This window comes from Gossypium raimondii, chromosome 5 (genome assembly GCF_025698545.1).
Source record: "Gossypium raimondii isolate GPD5lz chromosome 5, ASM2569854v1, whole genome shotgun sequence".
Classification (NCBI taxonomy): Eukaryota; Viridiplantae; Streptophyta; class Magnoliopsida; order Malvales; family Malvaceae; genus Gossypium; species Gossypium raimondii.
Genome location: NC_068569.1, coordinates 15,909,545 through 15,931,022, shown reverse-complemented (window position 1 = coordinate 15,931,022; position 21,478 = coordinate 15,909,545). Strand labels below are relative to the sequence as shown.

The 21,478-nt window shown below is 35.7% G+C and overlaps 5 protein-coding genes across 10 annotated transcripts; 1 reads left to right on the top strand and 4 right to left on the bottom strand.

Annotated features, from left to right (window-relative positions):
• Positions 1-638: 638 nt before the first annotated feature.
• Positions 639-1,848, top strand: LOC105769106 (peroxisomal membrane protein 11A). The gene has a single exon (XM_012589528.2). The coding sequence runs from the start codon at positions 809-811 to the stop codon at positions 1,577-1,579; it is 771 nt and encodes a 256-aa protein (XP_012444982.1). The 5' UTR covers positions 639-808; the 3' UTR covers positions 1,580-1,848.
• Positions 1,849-2,645: 797 nt separating this feature from the next.
• Positions 2,646-5,277, bottom strand: LOC105769107 (deSI-like protein At4g17486). Its single transcript, XM_012589530.2, has 4 exons — positions 4,961-5,277; positions 3,741-4,004; positions 3,270-3,557; positions 2,646-3,127 (listed from the first exon to the last, which is right to left on the bottom strand). Exons 2-4 carry the CDS (start codon positions 3,952-3,954, stop codon positions 2,895-2,897), a joined length of 735 nt encoding a protein of 244 aa, XP_012444984.1. The 5' UTR covers positions 3,955-4,004; positions 4,961-5,277; the 3' UTR covers positions 2,646-2,894.
• A 2,547-nt stretch (positions 5,278-7,824) lies between these two features.
• LOC105769098 (J domain-containing protein required for chloroplast accumulation response 1) lies at positions 7,825-12,254 on the bottom strand. 4 transcript variants are annotated; one of them, XM_012589520.2, is made up of 9 exons: positions 11,280-12,217; positions 10,350-10,978; positions 9,991-10,263; positions 9,823-9,894; positions 9,523-9,584; positions 9,234-9,299; positions 9,059-9,136; positions 8,600-8,776; positions 7,825-8,196 (listed from the first exon to the last, which is right to left on the bottom strand). In XM_012589520.2, exons 1-9 carry the CDS (start codon positions 11,774-11,776, stop codon positions 8,158-8,160), a joined length of 1,893 nt encoding a protein of 630 aa, XP_012444974.1. In that variant the 5' UTR covers positions 11,777-12,217; the 3' UTR covers positions 7,825-8,157. The 4 variants fall into 4 exon arrangements, 2 of the variants coding, with proteins under 2 accessions (XP_012444974.1, XP_012444970.1); XM_012589516.2 differs by having other exon boundaries at positions 9,823-10,263; positions 11,280-12,210; XR_008196082.1 differs by lacking the exons at positions 7,825-8,196; positions 9,523-9,584 and having other exon boundaries at positions 8,706-8,776; positions 11,280-12,254.
• A 628-nt stretch (positions 12,255-12,882) lies between these two features.
• LOC105769099 (probable protein phosphatase 2C 55) lies at positions 12,883-16,977 on the bottom strand. 3 transcript variants are annotated; one of them, XR_001125969.2, is made up of 7 exons: positions 16,699-16,977; positions 15,457-16,347; positions 15,037-15,361; positions 14,460-14,609; positions 13,749-14,039; positions 13,386-13,474; positions 12,883-13,145 (listed from the first exon to the last, which is right to left on the bottom strand). XR_001125969.2 is itself a non-coding variant. In XM_012589522.2 (6 exons), the coding sequence occupies exons 2-6, from the start codon at positions 16,185-16,187 to the stop codon at positions 13,454-13,456; spliced, it is 1,518 nt and encodes a 505-aa protein (XP_012444976.2). In that variant the 5' UTR covers positions 16,188-16,347; positions 16,699-16,977; the 3' UTR covers positions 13,152-13,453. The 3 variants fall into 3 exon arrangements, 1 of the variants encoding a protein (XP_012444976.2); XR_001125970.2 differs by having other exon boundaries at positions 12,883-13,139; XM_012589522.2 differs by lacking the exon at positions 12,883-13,145 and having other exon boundaries at positions 13,152-13,474.
• Positions 16,978-17,366: 389 nt separating this feature from the next.
• Positions 17,367-19,788, bottom strand: LOC105769100 (cytochrome P450 734A1). Its single transcript, XM_012589523.2, has 4 exons — positions 19,188-19,788; positions 18,493-18,737; positions 18,032-18,395; positions 17,367-17,950 (listed from the first exon to the last, which is right to left on the bottom strand). The coding sequence occupies exons 1-4, from the start codon at positions 19,674-19,676 to the stop codon at positions 17,531-17,533; spliced, it is 1,518 nt and encodes a 505-aa protein (XP_012444977.1). The 5' UTR covers positions 19,677-19,788; the 3' UTR covers positions 17,367-17,530.
• Between the last annotated feature and the right edge of the window lie 1,690 nt (positions 19,789-21,478).

Genomic DNA, 21,478 nt, shown 5'->3' with positions numbered 1-21,478 from the left:
GAGTACTTTTAAACCCATTTTTATATAGCAAATATTAACCCCATTACAATTTAAACTTGATTCATTTAATAATAAAAAATTAACTTGATTGTGTGTGCTACTTTAACCCTAATTAAACAAAGGTAAATCATCGTTAATTATCAATGATTAATCATGGAAATTATCTTGTAATCATCATCACTGCTGATTTTGTAATCTTAAAAAAGGAAAAGAAAAGAAGAAAGATCCTACAAAGATTAATTATGATTACAGTTGGACATGATTATAAAAAAAAGAAGTAAATAATCCTCGTTTTACGATTAATCATGATTATGAAATATTGTAAAAATCCGAAGGTGATTAAATAAAGGGTTGTCCAAAAGATAAGAAAAATTGATGATAAAGGAACCAAAGGGACTTAGGCTAAGGGTCGTATTCAGTTGGTAATATGTAAAATGGTAGGGAAAGTAGTAGCTTTGCATTGCAGGGAACGTTGTTTTCATTTCCTTACCGTTGAGATAAAGAATCCAGCAATGAAATGATAAGCCAACGGCTACATTATCACCATTGACCTGGTCCTTATAATCAACCCACATCCATTTTGATATATGGACTCTCGCATGGTTTATGGCCCAAAACATCTTTTGGACTTCGGATTAGGCACGCATACCAATTCATATCTGTCATGCTTTGCTGAAGTTGACACTTCCAAATTCCAAATGCATCCGCACGTCGCCGTTTCATACTATGAGCCAAGAATGTTCCTCTGACTCACTCTCTTGCCTCCCATTTTCTCCTCCAGCTTATTGGCTTCTCTCTCTCAACCCCCATGGATGCCAAAGCTTCAACCGTTGGTCCCTCCCAAACCGCAACCGCCCAATCGGAGCCCAAAGGAAAGGACTTCCTCAACCATCTCGAAGTTTACCTCGCGAAGCGAGACGGCGTCGACAAGCTCCTCAAGATCTCTCGTTACGCTACCAAGATCATATTAGCCTCCTCGGTTCTCCCGGAAACGGTCCCACTAACTCGCCAACTCAAGAGTTTCGAATCGAGCGTCGGGCTGAGTCGGAAAGCATTTCGGCTCGGGAAATTCGTTCAGGACGTCAACGCTTTGAGGAACTCCCATTTGGATTCCAAGGAAGAGATTCTCCTCTCGGTTATCGCCTACGGCGGCGAGGGTTTATACTATTTCGTCGAACAGTTTATTTGGTTGGCAAAATCAGGATTAATCGACGCCAAACATTCCCGCAATTTACAAAAGATCAGTGCTTGGGCTGAGTTGATTGGGTACATCGGAAGTATTAGCCTTAAGCTTAGGGATTTAAAGAAGATTAAGGAAGACGAGGCGTGCTTGAATTCGAGTATCGAAATCGCGATTTCAAGAGGAGTTGGGCGTACGGAAGAAGAAGAAAGGAGGAAGAAATTGAGAGAAAAGAAACTGATGAAGCAACTTTCAGTTGTTCAAGATATTGCTGATGGGTTAATGGCATTGGCTGATATTCGAGACGGCAAAGGAAGGTTTACGGATCCTCTTTTGCTGTCTTGCGCCGGGCTTTTATCCGCTCTTATTAGTACCCATAAAAACTGGGTTTCATGCTAGGTATGATCACAGGAAACTTGCTTCACCAATCTTTATTATTATTGTTATTATTACATTTAGTCATTTACTGAATCTTGAGAAGAAAAAACTGTGGTTCTCTCGATTTACATTTTCATTTGTTAATAAGCGTATACACAGGCAGTGATTGGATATGGATTTGTGCTATAAATTCATTGTTGAATTAATACAGGTGTTGTTGACCCCAAATCCTGGTTACTGAAACTTGATGTTTCATAATGAATATTAGTATATTTGTTTTGTTTGACTCAGTTTACATGTATTCAACTGGTTAATGGGAAGCAAATTCCTTTTTTTGTGGTTGTCATATGTCAGCTTCTCTCATAATCTTTAGACAACATCATAGGTTCTCAAACAAATAGTATTTATTTCCACTACTGGGCTTTGCCTTCTCTCATCTTCCACTTCCAGTTAAGAGGAGTTTCTTTACTTCATGCAATAATTTTTAGACAATATCTTAGTCCCAAGTTCTTGAGTAAAGAGTCCTGGAGCTTCTTTGAAATTTCTGGTTTGTTCTTTGCTTGGAATTGGACATGGACTCTCATCCAAGAAAGAGCTCTTGGTTAGGATGATAAAGAGTTACTACAAAATCCATTTCTTCCCCTGCCTTCCTATATCTGCTCTTGATATACTAGAAAGGAATGCCCCGGTTTTGTATATCGTGATCTGTTAAATGTTCATGTAACACAACTTTTGTAATTAAACCATCCTCAGCTTGGTTAAGTTTTACTACTAACGTAATTTGAATGTATACACATAAAAGTTGAATTGGGTTCAGGTTTGGACTTAGCGAAATCATCCTATCTCGTCTCCATCCTTACATGTCCCTGATCTTTAAGTAAAGCTGAAACGAGACAAACGGTTTTTGAGGGAACGTAGAAGAAAGAAACTCTTGGTTGGCTAATTGGCTTGGCTCTATACTTGTTCAAGTTCTATGTTTCAATTAAGGTTGCTGAGTTTTTAATAATAAAAACAAAACATGAACAGAACAGAGCAGAGCAAAGCAAGACGTGGTTATCAAAATGCTGGAAACTGGAAAGCCCAACTCTAATCAATGGTTGATGATCTATGTCATTATCATCATCGAAAACTTGCATTAATACATAGGGCTTTTGGAACAGAAGTGGATCAGCCATCTTCAAAACAGATCTTAACAACACGTTTATCCTTACAGACATTACAAAATACTCCACAACTATAGATGTCTACACTAAAATAAGATATCTGCAATCGTCAAGCTCATGGAGCCTCGACGCCGAATGTTGTTTGATTTTTTCAACAAAGTAAGTCCCTTATCTCACCTTTCCTTCAACAAAAGTTTGTTCGATTTTTTTGGTTCCCACAGCGGTAGACAGCCTCTTAAGGGTGATTGTAAAAGTACTGAAGACTTCTGCCGTATTGAAACCGAAGATAGGCAACTGAAGGCACACCTCAGCCTCCTCTTCTCGCTATCGTATGGTTGATAATTTGGATCATGCTTCACAACCGATGTCTTCAGTGCTTCCGGAAGAATGCAGTTGCACATTGAACCTAACACAAATGAAATGACGTGGTTGGTTATTGTTTTATCGTTGTGAACATCTATGTTACTCGAACTTTTCGTTTTTCTTAAATATAAAATGTTGGGATAACAGTACAATCTTGCGAGCGGTGGGATGTCATAAGGATTTACCTATTCTTGCCAATCGATTTACCCAGTTAGGAATGTGTTTCCCAGTCAGCCTGTAACAAATATCCTTGCAGAAATGGTTGCAGTTCTTGACGATCAAATGATATGTATCCCCTTTGAACCTAGCCGAATTGCACTCCATGAACTCCCTTACTTGGAGAGGGTCCAATGAAGTGGTCCCGATGAATATTGATTTCCTGAACTTGAAGCCCGGACACTGCCGCGGTTCAACCTCAAAAACACCACTGGTCGGATAATCATGAGCTCCAAAAGCATATTCCACACCATGAACTGTACAGCATATGGATAAAGTTATGAAAAAGCTAAACTTAAAAGACTCAAAAACAGAGCAACAGACTGGCAACAAAGTTGGCAACACCATATCCTGCACATCCAATTTAAATGCATCCTGGGTTCTATAGAAGGACGAAAACAAGGGGGCAAAAGTATACTATTAGAAGTAAAGAGGGCTACCTTCGACACCAGAATGATAGATACCAAGGCCTGCCCAGTAAAAATAGCCATTCATGGGCGTTAGGTCATATACATTCAGATAGACCGGTGTGTAGCCTGGATCAGAACTAGCTGGCTTCACCTTCGGTAGAAAACAACGAGAGGCTGATTTGTTTTTCAACAGACGTGGCACCACAGACATAGATTTCCATGTCTTGTTCGACTCAAAATCCATATTTCTTGCAATAGTAAGACCGGACTTCAATTATTGCCTTATACAACAGCCTGGGGTAAACTAGTATACATTAGCTATTTGTTTGAAATAAACAACTGTTCACAATCACCATAGAGGTTAAAGCAAGAGAAGTTACAATGGAATCTGAAAAAAGAAGACGATGAAGGTAAAATCCGTTGCTCTCGTATTACAACACGTAACAATCTCGTAAGAGCAGTTTCAAGAAACAACAAGTATCAAAGCATCAAAGGATGTTCAAATATATGAAAAACATTTTTAAAAAATTTAACTTTATAGCCTGGGTAACATAGTTATGGAGAAGCATACAGATTTATCAAATGACAAATAATATGATGGTATAGAAGTGATTGATTTTTCATTTTAGTAGGCCAATGCCAGCTAATTAACCAGCATTTCACATGAAACTATACAAAACTATTACTCTGTGCGTGGGGTATAGAAATCATAATGAATAGTTTATCTTTGTGGAGATTTTTATCAATGAATTAAGTCATATAGCCAGGGGAAAAAAAAGAGAAAATGTCAACAAGAAAAAAAGGAAACCCCAATACAGTAGGATCCAAACTAAAAATGGAAAGAAAATTAAATTTAAATAAACAAAAAAGTAGTTTTTAGAAATAAATTTAACAATCAAGTCTAACATTTTCCAAATTCATCTCCTGAATCCAGATGGAAATAGATTTTCAACATTACTCCAACAACATTTTTTTTATACGGGAAAAAAAGGAGCAATCTTTATATGTACTTCACGAAAAGGGAAAAGAAAAAGAAGAAAAAAATCATGAGAAGAGAATCGCTTCAGAGTTCAGATCTACTAGAAACCGTTCATAACCAGAAGAAAATACAATAAGTCAAACAAAACAACATCAATGTAATAGATCAGACAGATTTAAAAACCTTAATTTTAACGATATGAAATGTTTGAAAAGAAAACAAAGCAAAAAACAAAAAAAGAAAAGGGGGGGGGGAAGGAGAGAGAACGTACAGATTCAGAGAAGAAGGCCATCAAGCGTCGGAAAAAAAAGCAAACGCCATTACAATAAATCAATACGCAGACAGCACAGAACGAAACGTTTAGCTTTTCTGAGGCAGCGAAGGAAGACGACGATACTTTTTCCTTTCGAATAAGCTTAATCCCTCAAAGCATTTAAGAAGAAGAAGAAGAATAAGCAAAACCTTTGCATATTCTTCTTTTTCTTCCTCGCAAAATTTCTTTTTGTCTCACTTCGCAGCTCAATCACTGCCACGCTTTTTCAGTTTCTTTCGGATATATTACTGATTTTTTTTACTTCTTAATTACATCAAATAAAATATCATTTTCCGTTTTTTCGTCAGTGACTCGTGGAGACTATTTTATCCACCCTTTTATCTTATCAAGAAAAAAAAATATATTAACAACTGGTCCCTACATTCATGTTCTACTATTATGATTAATCCTTCCGTATTTAAAATAAGGGTTGAATCTTTGATTACGGGTTAAAATAGGAGAAATTTTCTCATTTTACTTAATTTTGTGATTATTACTATTTTGATTTATGATATTAGACCGTAGTGTTTTATAACCTATGAAAGGGAAAAAGTATGATTATTTTAATAGAAAATTTCAACTAGTATTAAGAAGGTAGTATTTGCCAAATAAAACCAAAGCTTGTATTACTTGGACATGTGAGGGGACTTAATAAAAAGTACTGTATCTTATAGTTGTCTTTGGTTGGACAAAAACATTAACTAATATTGTTTAGACATGTTCAGTTTTCGGTATTCGAAAAAGACAAGTAGGAGAAGAGATTTATGAAAGACAGCAAACTTAGGCGGAACTGGGCGTGTTACCATTAACTTCACTTTCTTTATTATTATTATTATGTTAAGCTTTGTTTATAAATTATTGATCAATAATTATTCAGTAATTAATTAATTATTAATTTACCCTATAATCTATTACTTTTATAAATATTATTTTCATCATTATCGTTCAATATTATTCTTTTTACTTTTCCATATTCAAATTTGATTAATTATATTTATTTTTAAAATATTAAAATTTAGGTATACATAAAATTTTAATTTGATCCAATTCTTGTAAACCATTAACACAATTATTGATATAAAATTATTTTATATTTATATATTACATACATACATAATTATATTTGAACCAAATTAAAATCCATATATAATATAATTTTAAGATTTATCCCTGAAAAATACACAAACCAAATATTATTTATGCAACATTATCATAAGAGTGACCAAGAGACGTATTAAAGGCCGCATATGATAAGAGAAATCAACCCATATTTGCATCTCATTCATGCCTAAGCCAAAGATTCTTTCCAGCTCCAGCTCCAACATCACTCATTTATCTTTATTTAATTCAAACTTTAGCCACAGTTGTAATTTAATTGAATTTTTTTGGGATGATAAAACTTCACACGTGTTTGTCATAGGATGCTGACGCACGTGTGTTCCGGCAAATTGTCTCTCCCTCTGGCATTGCTTAGCCATTCTAATTCCGTAATAACTTAACACGTGAGATATGTTGCGGTTTGCAGTTACAGTCTCGTTTTAGCTTGGCTGTTTCAGTTGACTTCATTTTCCCACCCAACACCATTAACTCCCTTAGTTGTCTTTTGAAACGCGTAATATCCACAATAATATTATGTAAAAAAATTAAATTTCAAACTACTTTTTTGGGGGGATATAATGATGAATGGCTCGTGAAATTCACATCCAATGAGAAGAACATTATGGTTGTACCATCATCAATGGGAATTGGCATTGGCACTGCCATTGCCAGCTAACCCCTTACTCAGACCTACCTTTGTATTGTCTCTCTACCACTTTCAATCAATGTAACGTCGTCTTTTCCCTTTAGTTTTTATTTCAATAAATAAAAAGAGAAGTAAATTGCATCCTTTTTAATAATAGAAAGTTGAAATCAAGGTATGTCAGTGTCAAGTCAAAATAACATCAAATTTAGGCAGTGGATTTGGTGTAATTTAGTTGTCAAAGGAAAATCCATCCACCAACTTCTCATTTCTTTTAATCTTGATATAATCAAAATCTTATATATATACATGTACTGAAATGATAATGGTAGTAATTTCAACCATAATAAATTCATTCCTACTTACTATAATCATCAAATACAAATATTTATTTTTATCGAGTTTTAAGTATAAAATAATTTACGTTAGTAGGGGATATTTTATAAAGTAAAAAGAAATTACAAAAGGTGAAATTTAAATTTAATGCATAATAAATCTTGAACATTTTAACTAAAATTTCGTATGCCTTTTTTTTTATACCATTCTGGATTTGTCACCCTTACAGTGAGGCAGCTACCATTCCAATAACAGCTGATTAGTATAATAAGGACAATGTAACGGGCAAGGGAAGAAGATGGTGAAGGTAACACAAATTATGGCGCAGTGCCTGTGGTGGTAGCCCCAAAGATGACAATCTTTTTTCTTTTTGGATGTATTTGAAAACGACAAGTGAGTCAGAGTCAAAACGCAACAATGTTGCCCATAGTCATGACTGTGTCTCTGCACACATGAAGCCAATTTGCACCTTATCTGGTGGACCCTTTTTCTTCTCACTCTGATGGATCATCAGATAATGACGCCAATGCTTTTAGGTTTTTAATCAATAAAATTGCATGCTTCATTTTCTTATTAATCACACAATACTTAAAATTAACCAATGACTTGTTTCCAAATTTTCCAAATTCAGTGGCCGGTACAAAAATATTAGTCAAAGTTAACGAAAGAGGAGCCTTTGCTGCAGAAAATATTATTCACTATAAGATGGAAGATGCCAGAAAGATGGGTAAGTGAACACGAAGAATTGACCACCCGTACATCACCTTTATATTCTTTTTAGGCCATTACAATGTTCAAACAAGGTGAACCACCCCCCTTCACTTTTCTTTTCTTTTTTTTTTTGCAGAAACTGCAAACTAATAGGTACAAAGAAGGTGATAATGTTAAAAAGTCCTGTTCTTGAATCATATGCCATTGCTCAAAGGATATATGCATGCATATACATATACATATACATATACATATACATATTAAATTATCTGTTAATTCACTCATTTTGGTTGTTCTTCTGGTGTAACATTAAACTTGGAAAACTCGGATTTCTGTCAAAACTTAATCGAATATAGTCGTGGGATAATCACACCGAACCGAGTGAGTTGAAATGAGTCCATGCGTCCTGAAAATTACAAGCAGACATAGAATTAAAGATTGACAAATTTAAATGCTATTGTCCTAATAAGAAGAAAAGTTGGCCGACTAAACAAACTGTGGCCAAACAACCGGTCATCCCATGTGTAAGAATTTTCAAACTTGTGGAAGTCCATAAGGGATCTGCCCCGAAATGTTCGCCCATTTGTCTTAACTTGGAGACAATTTTAAGTACAATAATTGATCATATGAAACAGATTTGGCAAGCCAGCATGGATTGACAAATGGCTAATTACTTCTGTTGTCACAGAGAGCTTGTTACATATGATAGAAGTGTTCATTGAGAATACACATATAAAAGACCATTCATCAAGAATCTATTGGATCAAGTTGACGCCATTTCAAGAAATTTATGCAAATTTATATATTACCTGCAGAATATCGAAGACTCGTTGTGCAATGTATTTTTTATCTGAGGCAGCACTCTTCTGCTGTAGCTTATCTGGATGTAGACACAGTAGAGCTTTTTGGTATGATCTTTTCACAGATGGTCCTTCAATTATGTCCACGAGAGGCACCGACTTCCAACCGCTATCGGGCCAAAGAACCTGTGTGTACGAACACAACCGATGTTAGTCTTTTAAGAGACAATAGAAAGTTCATATTGGCCTCAGGTTCACATTTACATCAATGAGACACTGGACTGATAAATTCGAAATGAACTGTTGGGTTTTCGACCAATGTGGCTATGCCTAAAGCTTCTGAATATTTGAGGGCATTAATGAAAGTATTGATTTAGCCACTGAAATTAGAGGCTTGACTTGAGAGTAATTCAGTGAAAACATGAGAGACAGTTTTACTTGGGATGAGGTGACTCCGTTACTACTTACATATTGTAAGGTTGACAAAAGCGAACGAATATTGCCTTGTTTTCCATCTGACCATTGCTGTATTTTATCATCTATGGCCTGCATTTAATGAGTACCAGCTGAAAGATCTGAAGCAACATGGATGTATGTGCAATTGGGCATAGGTTATAAAGCTATTTAGTGCAATCTCTATTACCATGATTTCTTCAGGATCAATGCCAAATTGTGGCAAAATTTTCTCTTCTGGCCTCAGTTCTTCCACCTGTTCAAAAGCCAGAGTGGACCAGCTCATTAGAAGGTCAGCCAAAATTATATCATTCCTCCTAACAAGTAGCCAAGTAACAAATCATTCAAAGGTGTATAGTTTGGGGCTCCGGGGCCAATTTACTTATTAACCCTAAACCTGGTTTTCAGATTAAAATGCTGAATTCATAATGTCATTGGAAGTGTATGTTTGAACTCATAGAAATGGATGAGTCGCATACCAAAATGTAGTTATCAAATGACTCTGCTGGATCTTCAACAATAGTCTTGAATCCATCAGAAACTGATGCCAACAGAGTAAGTGAATAATCAGTATGAACATATGAAAAATCATGGTGTAGTAATTGAAAGAAAGATCGAATTATGTAGAAATAGAAACTATTTGATCGTAGCAGTTCATGTAAGTAATGAACTTGCTTCTATATGTGGTCCAAAGCACCAGAAGCAGATTATGCAGAATTCCAAGAACATAATGAAAAATAAAATCCCATATAGAGTGAAAAGGGAACAGATAAACTAACCGGTATCATTCACCGAGCTATTGATGTTCTTCTCGGATGCACCGTTACACATGTGATTCGCAGCAGGAATATCTGAATATGATTTCTTCTTCAGCACATTGTTCAAGTGAATTTTCTCAATCCTTTTATTCATGCTAATACTTGTTTCAATCTCTGGCTGGACTGTACCTCTTTCCTTCCGACTAGAGCCATGATTCTCTGGTAGTGCGGTGTCCGTTCTAGGTTTCGATGAAGCATCTTGGTTGAAAATTTTGATGAATTCTTTAACCTTTCCTCTAACTCTGGCTTTTGTATCATCCCAAGAGTTCCTAGGGGAATGTTTTATTCTTGTTGTACTGGCTTCTACATTTTTTGAAGTATCCCTTTTCTTTACATCTTGTTTCTTGGCACTCATTTTAGAAATGTCTTTGCTTCCACAATTTCTAGTTATCTCATCATTGCCTATATATATAATTGAAGGAAAACAATACAAGAAACAACACATCAGCACCAAAACACATAATGTAGAAGTGGAATATGAGACTAACCTTGTTCGTCATCGTAGTCATCATTGAAAATCAAGTTCAGAGGTTTCGGTTGAGGCTTGTGAGTTGCTTTTTCAACTGCAGAAACTTTTCCCTTAGAAACATTCCTATCAGTGCTTTTAAGCTTGTTTATGATTTCTGACTCGGATTTGGTAATGTTGCTTTCCTCGATAACTTGACCGGGTCCTCCATCTTCATTTCTCGAATCAATTAGCAAGCCTACATTTTCACTCTTGCCGTGCTCTACTCTAAAAGATTTACAATTATGCAGTTTATCTTTTGGTTCCCTTGCTTTGCTTTCACTTGTTATCCATCCATTAGCACTTGAGCACCTCTGCAGTTTATCCTTCCCTTTGAGTTTATCACTTCCCCTTAAAGGAATGGCTACTGGTACACCTCCTATGTTTGCCCATTTGTATATTGAGAAGTGAAATCGGCTGCCGTTTTTCGAAATCTCCAAACTACTCGAATCTCCATTCGGATTGCATTTTGTCTCAGTCTCCACATGCTTAGTTGGGTTTGTCGACTCTCTCAAATAACTTAAGCCATTGGAAGCCCCATCCTTGCTTTTAGATGTGGTTAAATTGGGAAGGTCCATTCCTTTGTTCACTTTAGAAGGAAGGCTTAGAAGTCTGTTAATGGCAGAAAAAATAAGCCATTGGAGGAAACATGAAATCAGATGGGTGAATTAAACCTGTTAAATGCCAAGTTTACTTCTTCTTCTGTTTTTTTTTTTACCATAGAATACGTGGGAATGTATATAGATGCAACCGAAACATTAAAGATACAAATGCAGCTGAAACTAGAAGATTAGAGACATAACTAAGAAACAAGACAAAAAAAAAATCTGCAAAAACTGACAATATATATTGATTATGATCTTGTCTTTTGTATTGTCCGGTAATATGTCAAAAATATGAAGGCAAGCAGTACCTCGATTGAGCAGGGAATGAACTGCCAAAAGGTTCAGGCTTTGGTGACAAAGATCTATCCGGTTTTATTAACCGTGAACTTGGTGCAAAAGGGTCATTCATTTCATACTTCCTTGAAGAACTCGATGAATGGTTCCCTTGAAAAATATCATGGAAGAAATCACTTTTCGAGCGTCTTATCCGGGCCATCCCTTCTTCATCGAACACTGGCTTTTTGCTGAAACAAGACCATGGATTCCGTGATGATGAAGCAACAACCGGTTCATCACTTCTTTTGAAGGCAGGTGATGAATGATCAGTGTTGTTTTCAGTTTCACCAAAACCATATTTTGTCTCTTGAATTAGTGGCCTCCTCGGTGCGCCACCGAAGACATCATGGAAGTCTATATCTGAGACTGAGCTTCTACGTGGCATCTCCGGAGAAGAACATGAAGCCGTGAATGTAGCTTGAGGACTATAACCTGAAGGAACACTTTCTCTCTGAGAAAATCTCTGCATTTTGGGTCTTTAAACTGTCAACATGCTTCCATAATTAGTTGAATCAAGTGGTACAGAACTAACATGTTTCCCATTGATGAAGCAAAGGAGGTTTCTTGAGAAGAAAATAAAATGTTTTGGTAGAGAAAGTTGGAGGGAGGAAAAGACAGACAAAGACAGAGTGGGTTTAGAAAAAACAACTTACATGTTTGAGAAGTTTTTATCAAAGATTTGCAGCCACAAATCATCTGTGGGTTAGAGTTGAAAAATGGTACAGAAGAAACAAAGGGTAGGGTGTTAAAGTCAATCATGCGTCATTCAATGAACAGTTTTCAAAATTGTTGAAGGTTATTTTTTGGCGTTACAAGGTTGAGTCTGAGTTAGTTTTCCGCAAACCCATCCACATGATTTTCCTTTTTTCAGTCCTAAGATCTTCAGGATGAAGGAAAAATAATCGAAGTAATGGTGTTTTGGTAGAAAAGTTCATCCAACTTCATAAGGACCCATGTGGCATGTAATTGATGCTTGGATGGTAAAGAGAAATCCCAAATTCAAATGGAGAGAAATGACCAGAAAAGATCTGATAAATTTGGCACTAGTATGGGGTTAAGGGGTTTGCATTGCATCCATACAGGGCCTACCTTGAATGCAAAATGCCTACAAATTTCAGATTTAACTGGCAAAGATTAATGTAAGTGGGTTGTGTGTGGTCGCATCAAAAATTTATAATCAAATACAACCACCTCCTATCTTGTGACACATAGCTCACTTATATAAATGTTGATTATAACAGATAATTCGAAAATTGACAAATATCATAATTGGTTTTTTTAGAGTTTGATAATATTCAAATTTGAATATTTCAAGTACTATTTGCAACAAATTTAGAGCGAATTTGAAGATATTAAACCTCAAATATTTATCATCCAAATCCAATTAATTTCTCACTCTACCTTCTATGAGCAGTTTTGGATTTTCATACAGCGGAGAACATACATTGAGGAGGCTTGTTTGATTCAGTGCTTCACCAGCATTCTATTGATCACTGAGAAGAGATGGATCAAATATTCAAACTGCTTTGGCGATAGAAAGAAATTATCCAACGTTGTATAGCAAGTCATTCAATCTTTCAAATGAACAGAATAGTCCTTTGTTTACTGAGGATTTCGTATACTAATGGAACGATATTAGTGTATTATTTATTATTAATTACAATAATGAGAGGTGTTGAACATGGAGAGCATATCATCTCACTTCACTCCACGAACATAAAAGGAATCAGTGTGACAAAAAACCAAAACAAACAAAAGACAACTGGATGGCCACAAATCAAGCCAGCCAACTCAAGTTTCCTGGCTACAAAAGCTCCAAATCCTCATCAAGCCTTGTTCTCCCAAGAAGAAAAGAAAACATGTATTATTTGCATTTTTCAAGTAACTACAATGAATGCAATGTAAACGAAATGATAATTAACAAATACAAATGTCAGATTATTTATCACATCTAATTTTAATGCGTATGTATCAATGATACTCGTTAGCACAACAAGAGGAATTTTCTTTTTGCTCCGAAACCAAAATATTTGGCAGTACTCCGGGAAAAAAACTTGGCAGTAATTTTTTATGAATACCTGAGTAAATGGTGTCACTCCCAATGTTCATTTCGATGTAGGTCAACTGGAAGGCAACTGCTCAGAATTCAACTCTTTTTGCTTGAAGCCTAAAACGCAAGGGTAATTAGGTAAATAAAAATAATAAACTCTATTAATGAGAGACATTAAACGAAATCCAGAAATTTGAAAGGAACAGTCAAATCATGTGTTAGGAAAGAAGAGCATGCAAACATGTTTTTACCAGAAAAAAAAAGAGTTTTTATCAGGAACTCTCAAACGCAACAAAAATTTTAATCTTATATTCATTTCTCTTTGTATTTTGACTCCCCTAAAATGGGATAAAAGAATTTAAGATCAAATGCATGAGAGAAAGAAACATACTTCATCAGAGCTAGTAACATATGACACAACAACAGTTATGTCATCAAGTTTTCCACCATAGTAACGGAACCCAGCATCTTGTGCCGCAGTTGAGAAAGGAGTTTGTCTATCTTTAGCCTGTGCTCGTTCTCGTGCCAATGCTGCTATCTTCTGAGCAGTCACTTCAGGCCCAAAACCAGCTCTCAGTGCATGAACCACCACTGCAGTAATTTCATTATTGTACAAGTTATCAAACAGTCCATCCGTGCCAGCAATGATAACATCTCCTGGAGCGATGGGAACTGCAAAGATCTGATTTGAGCGGACAATTTAGATTGTTCAGATATTTCATAATCAATCAAATCATTGAAAGCCTCACATGCAATAACCAAGCCAGAAAAATTATTGTTCAAGACAGAAAAAGGGAAAGTATAAGGTGTAAAAGATGAAACACGAATCAAAATTTGTAAACCAATGCTTAATAAATAATTTAGATAACCTATCAGTTCTCGAGAATAAAACGGTATCCTCTAACATTTAGATATTTAAGCTATTAACCAGAGGAAACATTCAGCAAACACAACATCTAACATGTCAGGTCCACCAAAGCAAACATCAATCAAACGTAGACATTTTTCTCATAAGACTACACAATCAAATTTTATTCCTTCAAGAGTCGCAAGAAGTTATCTTTTCCCAGAATATAAGCACAAGAGGAACTTGTATAACTACCTGACCGGAGCTCGGTAAATCAGCATTATTTCCACTCTCAAGTTGATATGTGAAGTTAAAATCATGCTGCTGAACAGGGGATCTAAATATAGTACATCCATCCCGAACCACCATAAAACCACTGTCCCCCAAGTTTATAGCATGAAGTCCCTGCAGGGAAAACCCAAAAAATTGAATATACTATCCAGCGAGTAACTTCATCCATTTATTCCAGGAAAAAAAAAAGGGTAGCTTAAGCAGTTTTGCTTGAAGAGAAATGTAGAGTAACAACAAAGAATCAATTCTCAGACCTCACTTTTCATCATTTCAGGTTTTGCCTCATTAACAAAGATTTTACCCCCTACTAAGGTCATATGCTATGGAAAGTTTCTATGAATTGCCATTATGTGGATGGAATCCCTTACAGAAACATTCATACAAAGATGTCCATTGTAGTCACTAATTTGTAGTTCATAAAGCAGAAAATTGGTTTAGATGAGAGAGCTTGTGTTCAAAATAACTATCTCATGCAAAAGTTACTCATGTTGGAATACGAAAACAGTACATGATAGGCAAGCACAGAATAGAAATGGCTTACCTGGTCTCCAAGTGCTATGACACATGCTGTTGAGGAGCCTTTTGCCTTTATGCTAGAGTGAGCTTTCTCTAAGACTCTTGCAGGGTTGATTGAACCCTTAGGCTCCTCTTGGATAGCAGATACAGATTTAGACATGAGCTCCCTAGAAAACTGACCTGCATCAATACCCAGATCAGCCCAGCCACCAACTCCATCCGCTACACCTATTGCTTGTTTATCCGCGCATATGAAATGAGCATCCTCTCCTCCAGTATCTTCTTTATCAGGATGGGGAAGATAGCAAGAACCTGAGAGCAGCTTCAGAGTTTTGCCAGCAGAAATCTTCCTGTCATGATTGTCAAGCACAGTATAAATATAAATTGCATAAAAAATATTGTAAGATTTAGTAAGAGGAAATTCAAAACTGCGCAGAGATCATACTCTTCTGAACTGGTAACCTGTTCTTCACGTCCAGAATTATCAAAGGAAACATCACGGGCTGTCCCAGCTGATAAACAAGAAGGCAATGAACTGTGGAAAGCCCTTGAACCTGACCCTGAGGAAAGATTACAGTTGCACCATTTTTTTCCAACACTATGCAAGAGCTGTCCATAGATTGCATAATTGTTAGGTTTCTCAAGATTTTTCAAACTTATTCTAGGATGTATGCTTCTGTTGCCATAAAGTATATCAGCACTACTTGCAGACGATGAAAGGTGCCCATGCTTTAACTTCAATGAATCAACAAATCCACCAATTGCAACTCCAGAACTAGAAACAGCCATAGGATTACTCTGACATTTGCTCAAAGGGGGTGGTATTTGGCTGGAGTCAACAAGTGCACAATCAATATGATACCTACAAACCTGGAAGGCAGGGCCTGAAACAGATGGAACAAAAACAGTTCGAGAAAATGCGCCCACAGCAGAAATGTTCCTTCCACAATTAACTGATAGAGAATCTGAGCATGCAGCCAAAACTGTCCCACTTGGAAAAAATCCTTGCAAATCAGCAAGTCCTGAGAGACTTGAAGAATGAAAAAACCTGTAATTTCTAAACCCTAGCTTCCCTTTTCCAATCAGAATTTCAAGTGAATCTTGTAGCTCGCATTCTGTTCTCTGGATTCCATTCCGAACCGCACTCCTCATCTTCAAAAACAAAGCAGATGGCATCCTATCTTCTTAGGCAAAGCAAATTTGCTTCAAACCGTCTATTTTACAGAGAACACAAAAGTCAATACTATATGCAGAAGAAATCTCCAAACTTTTTTGACACATCTAGACCATAGATAACCCCTGCTCTCCCTTTGAAAAATAGCAGGAATTACGAAACCTGAAAAGAAAAGTGTTGGCCGATAACAAGTTAACAATCAAACTAGATAAACAGAAACAAAAATAGACAAGAAACAAGATGTTGAACGGTAATACTGCAAATATCAATTATACAGAACATAGGAAAGTACGTAGAGCAAAGATTACCAAAGCTTAAGTTCAAAATTGATACGTAATCTAAGTCAGCTAAAGAAAGGAATCAAAACCTACCCAGATGATAAATCCAAATCAGTTGGTTAAAATAACTATCTAACAGATAAAAGGAGAAAAAACCATAAATTCCTTCAAACCGAAAATTTCAGAAGTCCACGCTCTAAAAATGAAACTTAAATTAACAAGGCGAGAAACTCACCTCTAAAAAGGCATCAAAGCCAAACATATAAAATCAAAGTCCCAAATCCCCAAAAGTTCTGGGAAACTAGAATGAACCGGTTGTTTGGAGGGAAGGGCCGGAAACCGGTTCTATTGTGGATGTGGAGTTCACTTTACGAAATCGAAAATAGAAGTCGAGAGTGTTCTACGTCAATGAAACCCTAAAAATATTTTCAGGGAGGTAAAGTGGGAATCAAAAGCCGCCAATTTCCCGTTTTCCTTCTTAGGATAAGATTAGATTTTTAATGTTGACCATCTAATTGCGTACGTATTGACGGATTTGACTCAATGGTTTCGATTATATTTGGAATCTCGACGAGGATAGAATTGTCTTTTGTCATGTTTATTTGAATCATCCAAATACCAAACGGGTCGGAGGAGGATAAATGGACTTTTTTTTTTTTTTTTGAACTTCTATTATTAGACATGAATTTGGATGAATTAGGTATCCCCTCGTCCATGTCTTGGACGTATCTAACATGATACTGATGTGATAGAAAGTACTAGAGAAAATTAACAATTAAAATTTGTTATTTCATTCTAATTTTTTAGGCGTAAGTTTTCATTTAATTTTCTATAAATTTCTTCCTTTCTTGATGTTGTATTTGGATTATTCAGCATTCAACTACAACAATGGCGGCTTCATACTTGGGAGACAAAATTGGAGTGGTTTTTTTTTTTTTTGCTGGAATTCCCATTTAAGGAAACGCTACATCAATCTCACATAACAACAACGAGTCAGTGTTCACAAAAGCCTTGAAACCATATATACCATCTTTTGCATCTATTTTACATCGATAAAGAAGAGTTCTTTATTTCATAATCCTTGTCAAGCGTATCTGAATACCATACTGAGGCTGCAAGGTGATGAACAACAAAGGAGCATGAACATACGTTGAAGACACTGCCAATGAGTATTGCCGGATAATCATGGCTAGAACTATTTTCATCTCCGCCATGGCTAAATTCTGCCCAACACAAATTCTAGGCCCCAAGCCAAATGGAATGAACGAGGCTAAGTGCTTTCGGGGTTCTTTGAATCTTGAGGGCTTGAATTTGTTAGCATCTTCTCCCCATATATCAGTGTCACGATGAACAGCACTCAGTGCCAAATAAAGCTGTGTACCTGCAGGAACATCTAGCTTTCCTAGCTTAAAATCCTTGACTGCTTCCCTCATCAACATCACTGCGGGAGAGTATAGCCGAAGTGTTTCGTTGACTATCATGCTCACCTGTTCATTGAATCGTTTATGCAATCACATCTCTTAAACATGAATCGACCAGAACCTGAGAAATCAATTGATAAAACTTACAATTTTTAAGTCACTCAAATGCTCTGCAGCTGGAAGCATATCGGTTCCACATATGCCAACCACTTCGTCTCTTGCTTTATCTTGCCATTCCGGATTCAATGCCAAAAGCAGAAGTGCCCATGATAAAGCATTAGCAGCTGTTTCTTTCCCTGCAAAATAAAAGGTCTTGCATTCGTTTATAATTTCTTCCTCTTCTAACCTCTCTTCTTTATCATCCTGATTCCTATATGAAGACATCAAAAGACTGAGTAGGCTTGAAGAGTTTTCTCCTCTCTTGCTGTTAGACCGGATCAGTGCCCTTACAGATTCACGAGTTTCATTTTCTAGTCTCCACCTCGCTCTATTATTTTTAGTAGGCAAAAACCTTACACAACAATTACTTAGGCTTTTTAGTACGATATAAATATTTACATGAAGAAACTAGTTAATTTCTTACGAAAACTGAAATAAGAAAAGGTTACCTGAACCCTGGGATATAGATACTTCTTATGGCCTTTGAAAACAACTCCATCTGCTGTTCTTGTAACATAAAGATACGTTTTCCTTCTTCAAAACTGCTACCGAATGCTGTTCTGGATATAACATCAGCTGAGAGGTTATGAAGTTCTTTGTTCACTTCCAATTCGAATTCATCTCTCCCACCTCTTTCTTCCTCCCATTCCTCAAGCATTTTCGTAGTAGCAGCTACAATTTCAGGTACCCAACCCTGCAGTTAAAAGGAGTTTTGTTCAAAAATAGTGTTAGTTTGAGTTACATCCATTGATAATCAAGAATGTCACCCCCCTTTTTATGGATGTTGGAGAATTCCACTACACTGGGTTTTTACATTCACACATTTTTTCATGTCAATGTCTGTAACTTGTATGCATCACGTAAGCCCTTGGGCCAGACTTAGGCTTGTTACCATCAGCACCAACCCAACTTGAGGGTACAGTTTATGATTTGAAGACAAATACAATCAAGTGAAGTGAGATACAAGGCCCACGACTAAACTGTACCATAGATACTCTGTCTTGGCCATAAAAAAAGGGTACAGTTTAGATAACCCTTAATTAAAACAAGATAGAAAACTTTCACTGAGCTGATAAACCATTGAATTTGAGGCCCATAATTTTTTTATTAAAAAACACAAGTAGTATGAACAAAGGAATTTTACCTTAACTCTTTCCATGTTGAAGGCTTGATTTGCAATCCTCCTGTGAAGGGCCCATTTTTCACCTTTCAAACCAACGAGTCCCTGTCCGAAGAGCATCCTGGACATGGGGTTAAACCCAAGCTTATCAAACGACCCGCTCGTGTTCATGGTAACCTCCTTGATCATATCAGGATCCGAAATTCCCAGCCTGGGTTTTGACCCGAACCAATACAGAAACGGCGTCCCATACATGCCGGACCACCTGTGATAGAACGGAGCCGCGCGGTGGAGGACATCGTGGTGGTCAACTGGAGCTGGCTTCAACTTAACTTCTTTATACAGACGTTGGATCTCAGCTGAGTTCCCAAAGATTGGACGGTAGCCAGGGCCCCTTACTCCTTGTTTCTGGAAATGGTTTTGGATCCTCCACGGGATCCATACGATGGAGTACACAAATTTCAAGACACAGATGCAAAGAAACGATATGAAAAGGAGAGTTAAATGATTCATACTTCAATGATCTTAGTATCTCTAAAGAGTTTGGCGTAAGTTGGGAAAGATGAGGGAGAGAGCTGTTAATGGTGATATGTCACATGGAGCGTTGAATATCTAAATTATATTTTTAATTCTGTAAAGTAATGCCTGCTTTTTAACAACTGTCGGACTTACATAGTCTACTTGTAGATTATTAAATTGCAAACGGTTATTGGCTTGTAAGCATCATATTCGGCCCCAGGTTTCCCAGATACAAGTGATCATTTGGAAATTGATCACACGATCCCTAGTTTCCCGCTTTTTTCTTTCATTATTATATTTGTTATGGGCGTTCATTCTGTAATGGATTCGAGCTATATGGATTATTTGTTTGTGGTATGTAAGTTGAAATGATTTGTTTTTATTAAGGGAATATATGGTTTTAATTCGACTTTTAAGTTATGAGCTTGTTGTTTTATCCCGTATCGATAGTTAAATTTTATCAAAAAGTAACGTACATCGCATTATGGGATGAATTTTAGAGATAATATTGTCAGAAAGAATACCCACAAACCCTGAACAAGACCGCAAAACGAACATAAAAAATATATAAAAAAATTAGATGCACTTGTTATCCACGTGTTCAAGTTGGTTGAATTTTTTAAATTTCTTTTAACGGTTAATAATAATTCAAATTGGTTTGATTTTTTAATCAAATATAATTTTTTAAGTAAAAAAGTTTTATATAGTAATTTTAAAAAAAATCTTTTATATAGAATTTTAAAGTTTTTTTACTATTTAAAATATAAAATATTTTTGTATTATAAAAAATTAAACTTATTATAAATTAAATAAAAAATAATATTCCATTTGTTTTTGCATATCTAAAGGTAAAGGGACACTGGTTCAAACAAAGGTTGACAATTAACCAAATCCTACCTTGTAATAGAGTTGTCCCAGTCCGCCCCCTAACAAAATTTTAGGCTTGATTGCTAGGCCTGGATCAAAATACTAAAATTTGGGCCCAACTTGACATATATTAATTTTTTAAAAATTATAAAAAAATTTAAAAATATAATACACTAAATACACTAAAAATATTAAAATAAACATTTCTCAACAAATTGAAAATAAATTTTAAAAAATTCTTTATACTTAAATAACACCAAGATAAATGCAACTTAACAAACAAATGTCTCTAAAATAGTAGCAAAATTAACAACAAGACAAATGTTATACAATATTCAAACATTAACAACAAAATAATCTCAACATAATAGTGAAATGGTAACAAAATAGTCGTAAAAAATGAAAAAAACAACAAAAAACAATAAAATCTTTTTATTGAAAATTTGAATCAGACTGGAATCAAACCAAAAAACCTTACTCAAGATTTGACCTGTTTTCTAAATGGGTCTTGTTTTTTCTGTCAAGCCCACTTTTTGGGCAAGTGTTCAAGTCGGGGCAACTCTATCGTGTAAACAAACAGGGATGGAGACTTATTACTTAGCCAATATTCAATCTTTGTAAGCAAAGTATTGAAGGCAAAATACTATCCTAATTAGGGGTGGATGGTAACGGTGGCAAAATGTGGCATTTCCAAATTTTGATAAATTTTAATATTTCTTTAATTATTTTGAAAATTTTATTTTTACTCTCCTAAAATTTTTGAAAATTCTCATTAATCTTATAATTTTTTAAATATTTTAATTAAACTCAATTTTTGTTTAAAAAATATTCTCATTAATCTCTTAAAATTTTGAAAATTTTAATTAGACCCACAAAATTAAGTCCCAACATCTACGACTCATCCTAATATAGTTTTTTTTTTAGATCAA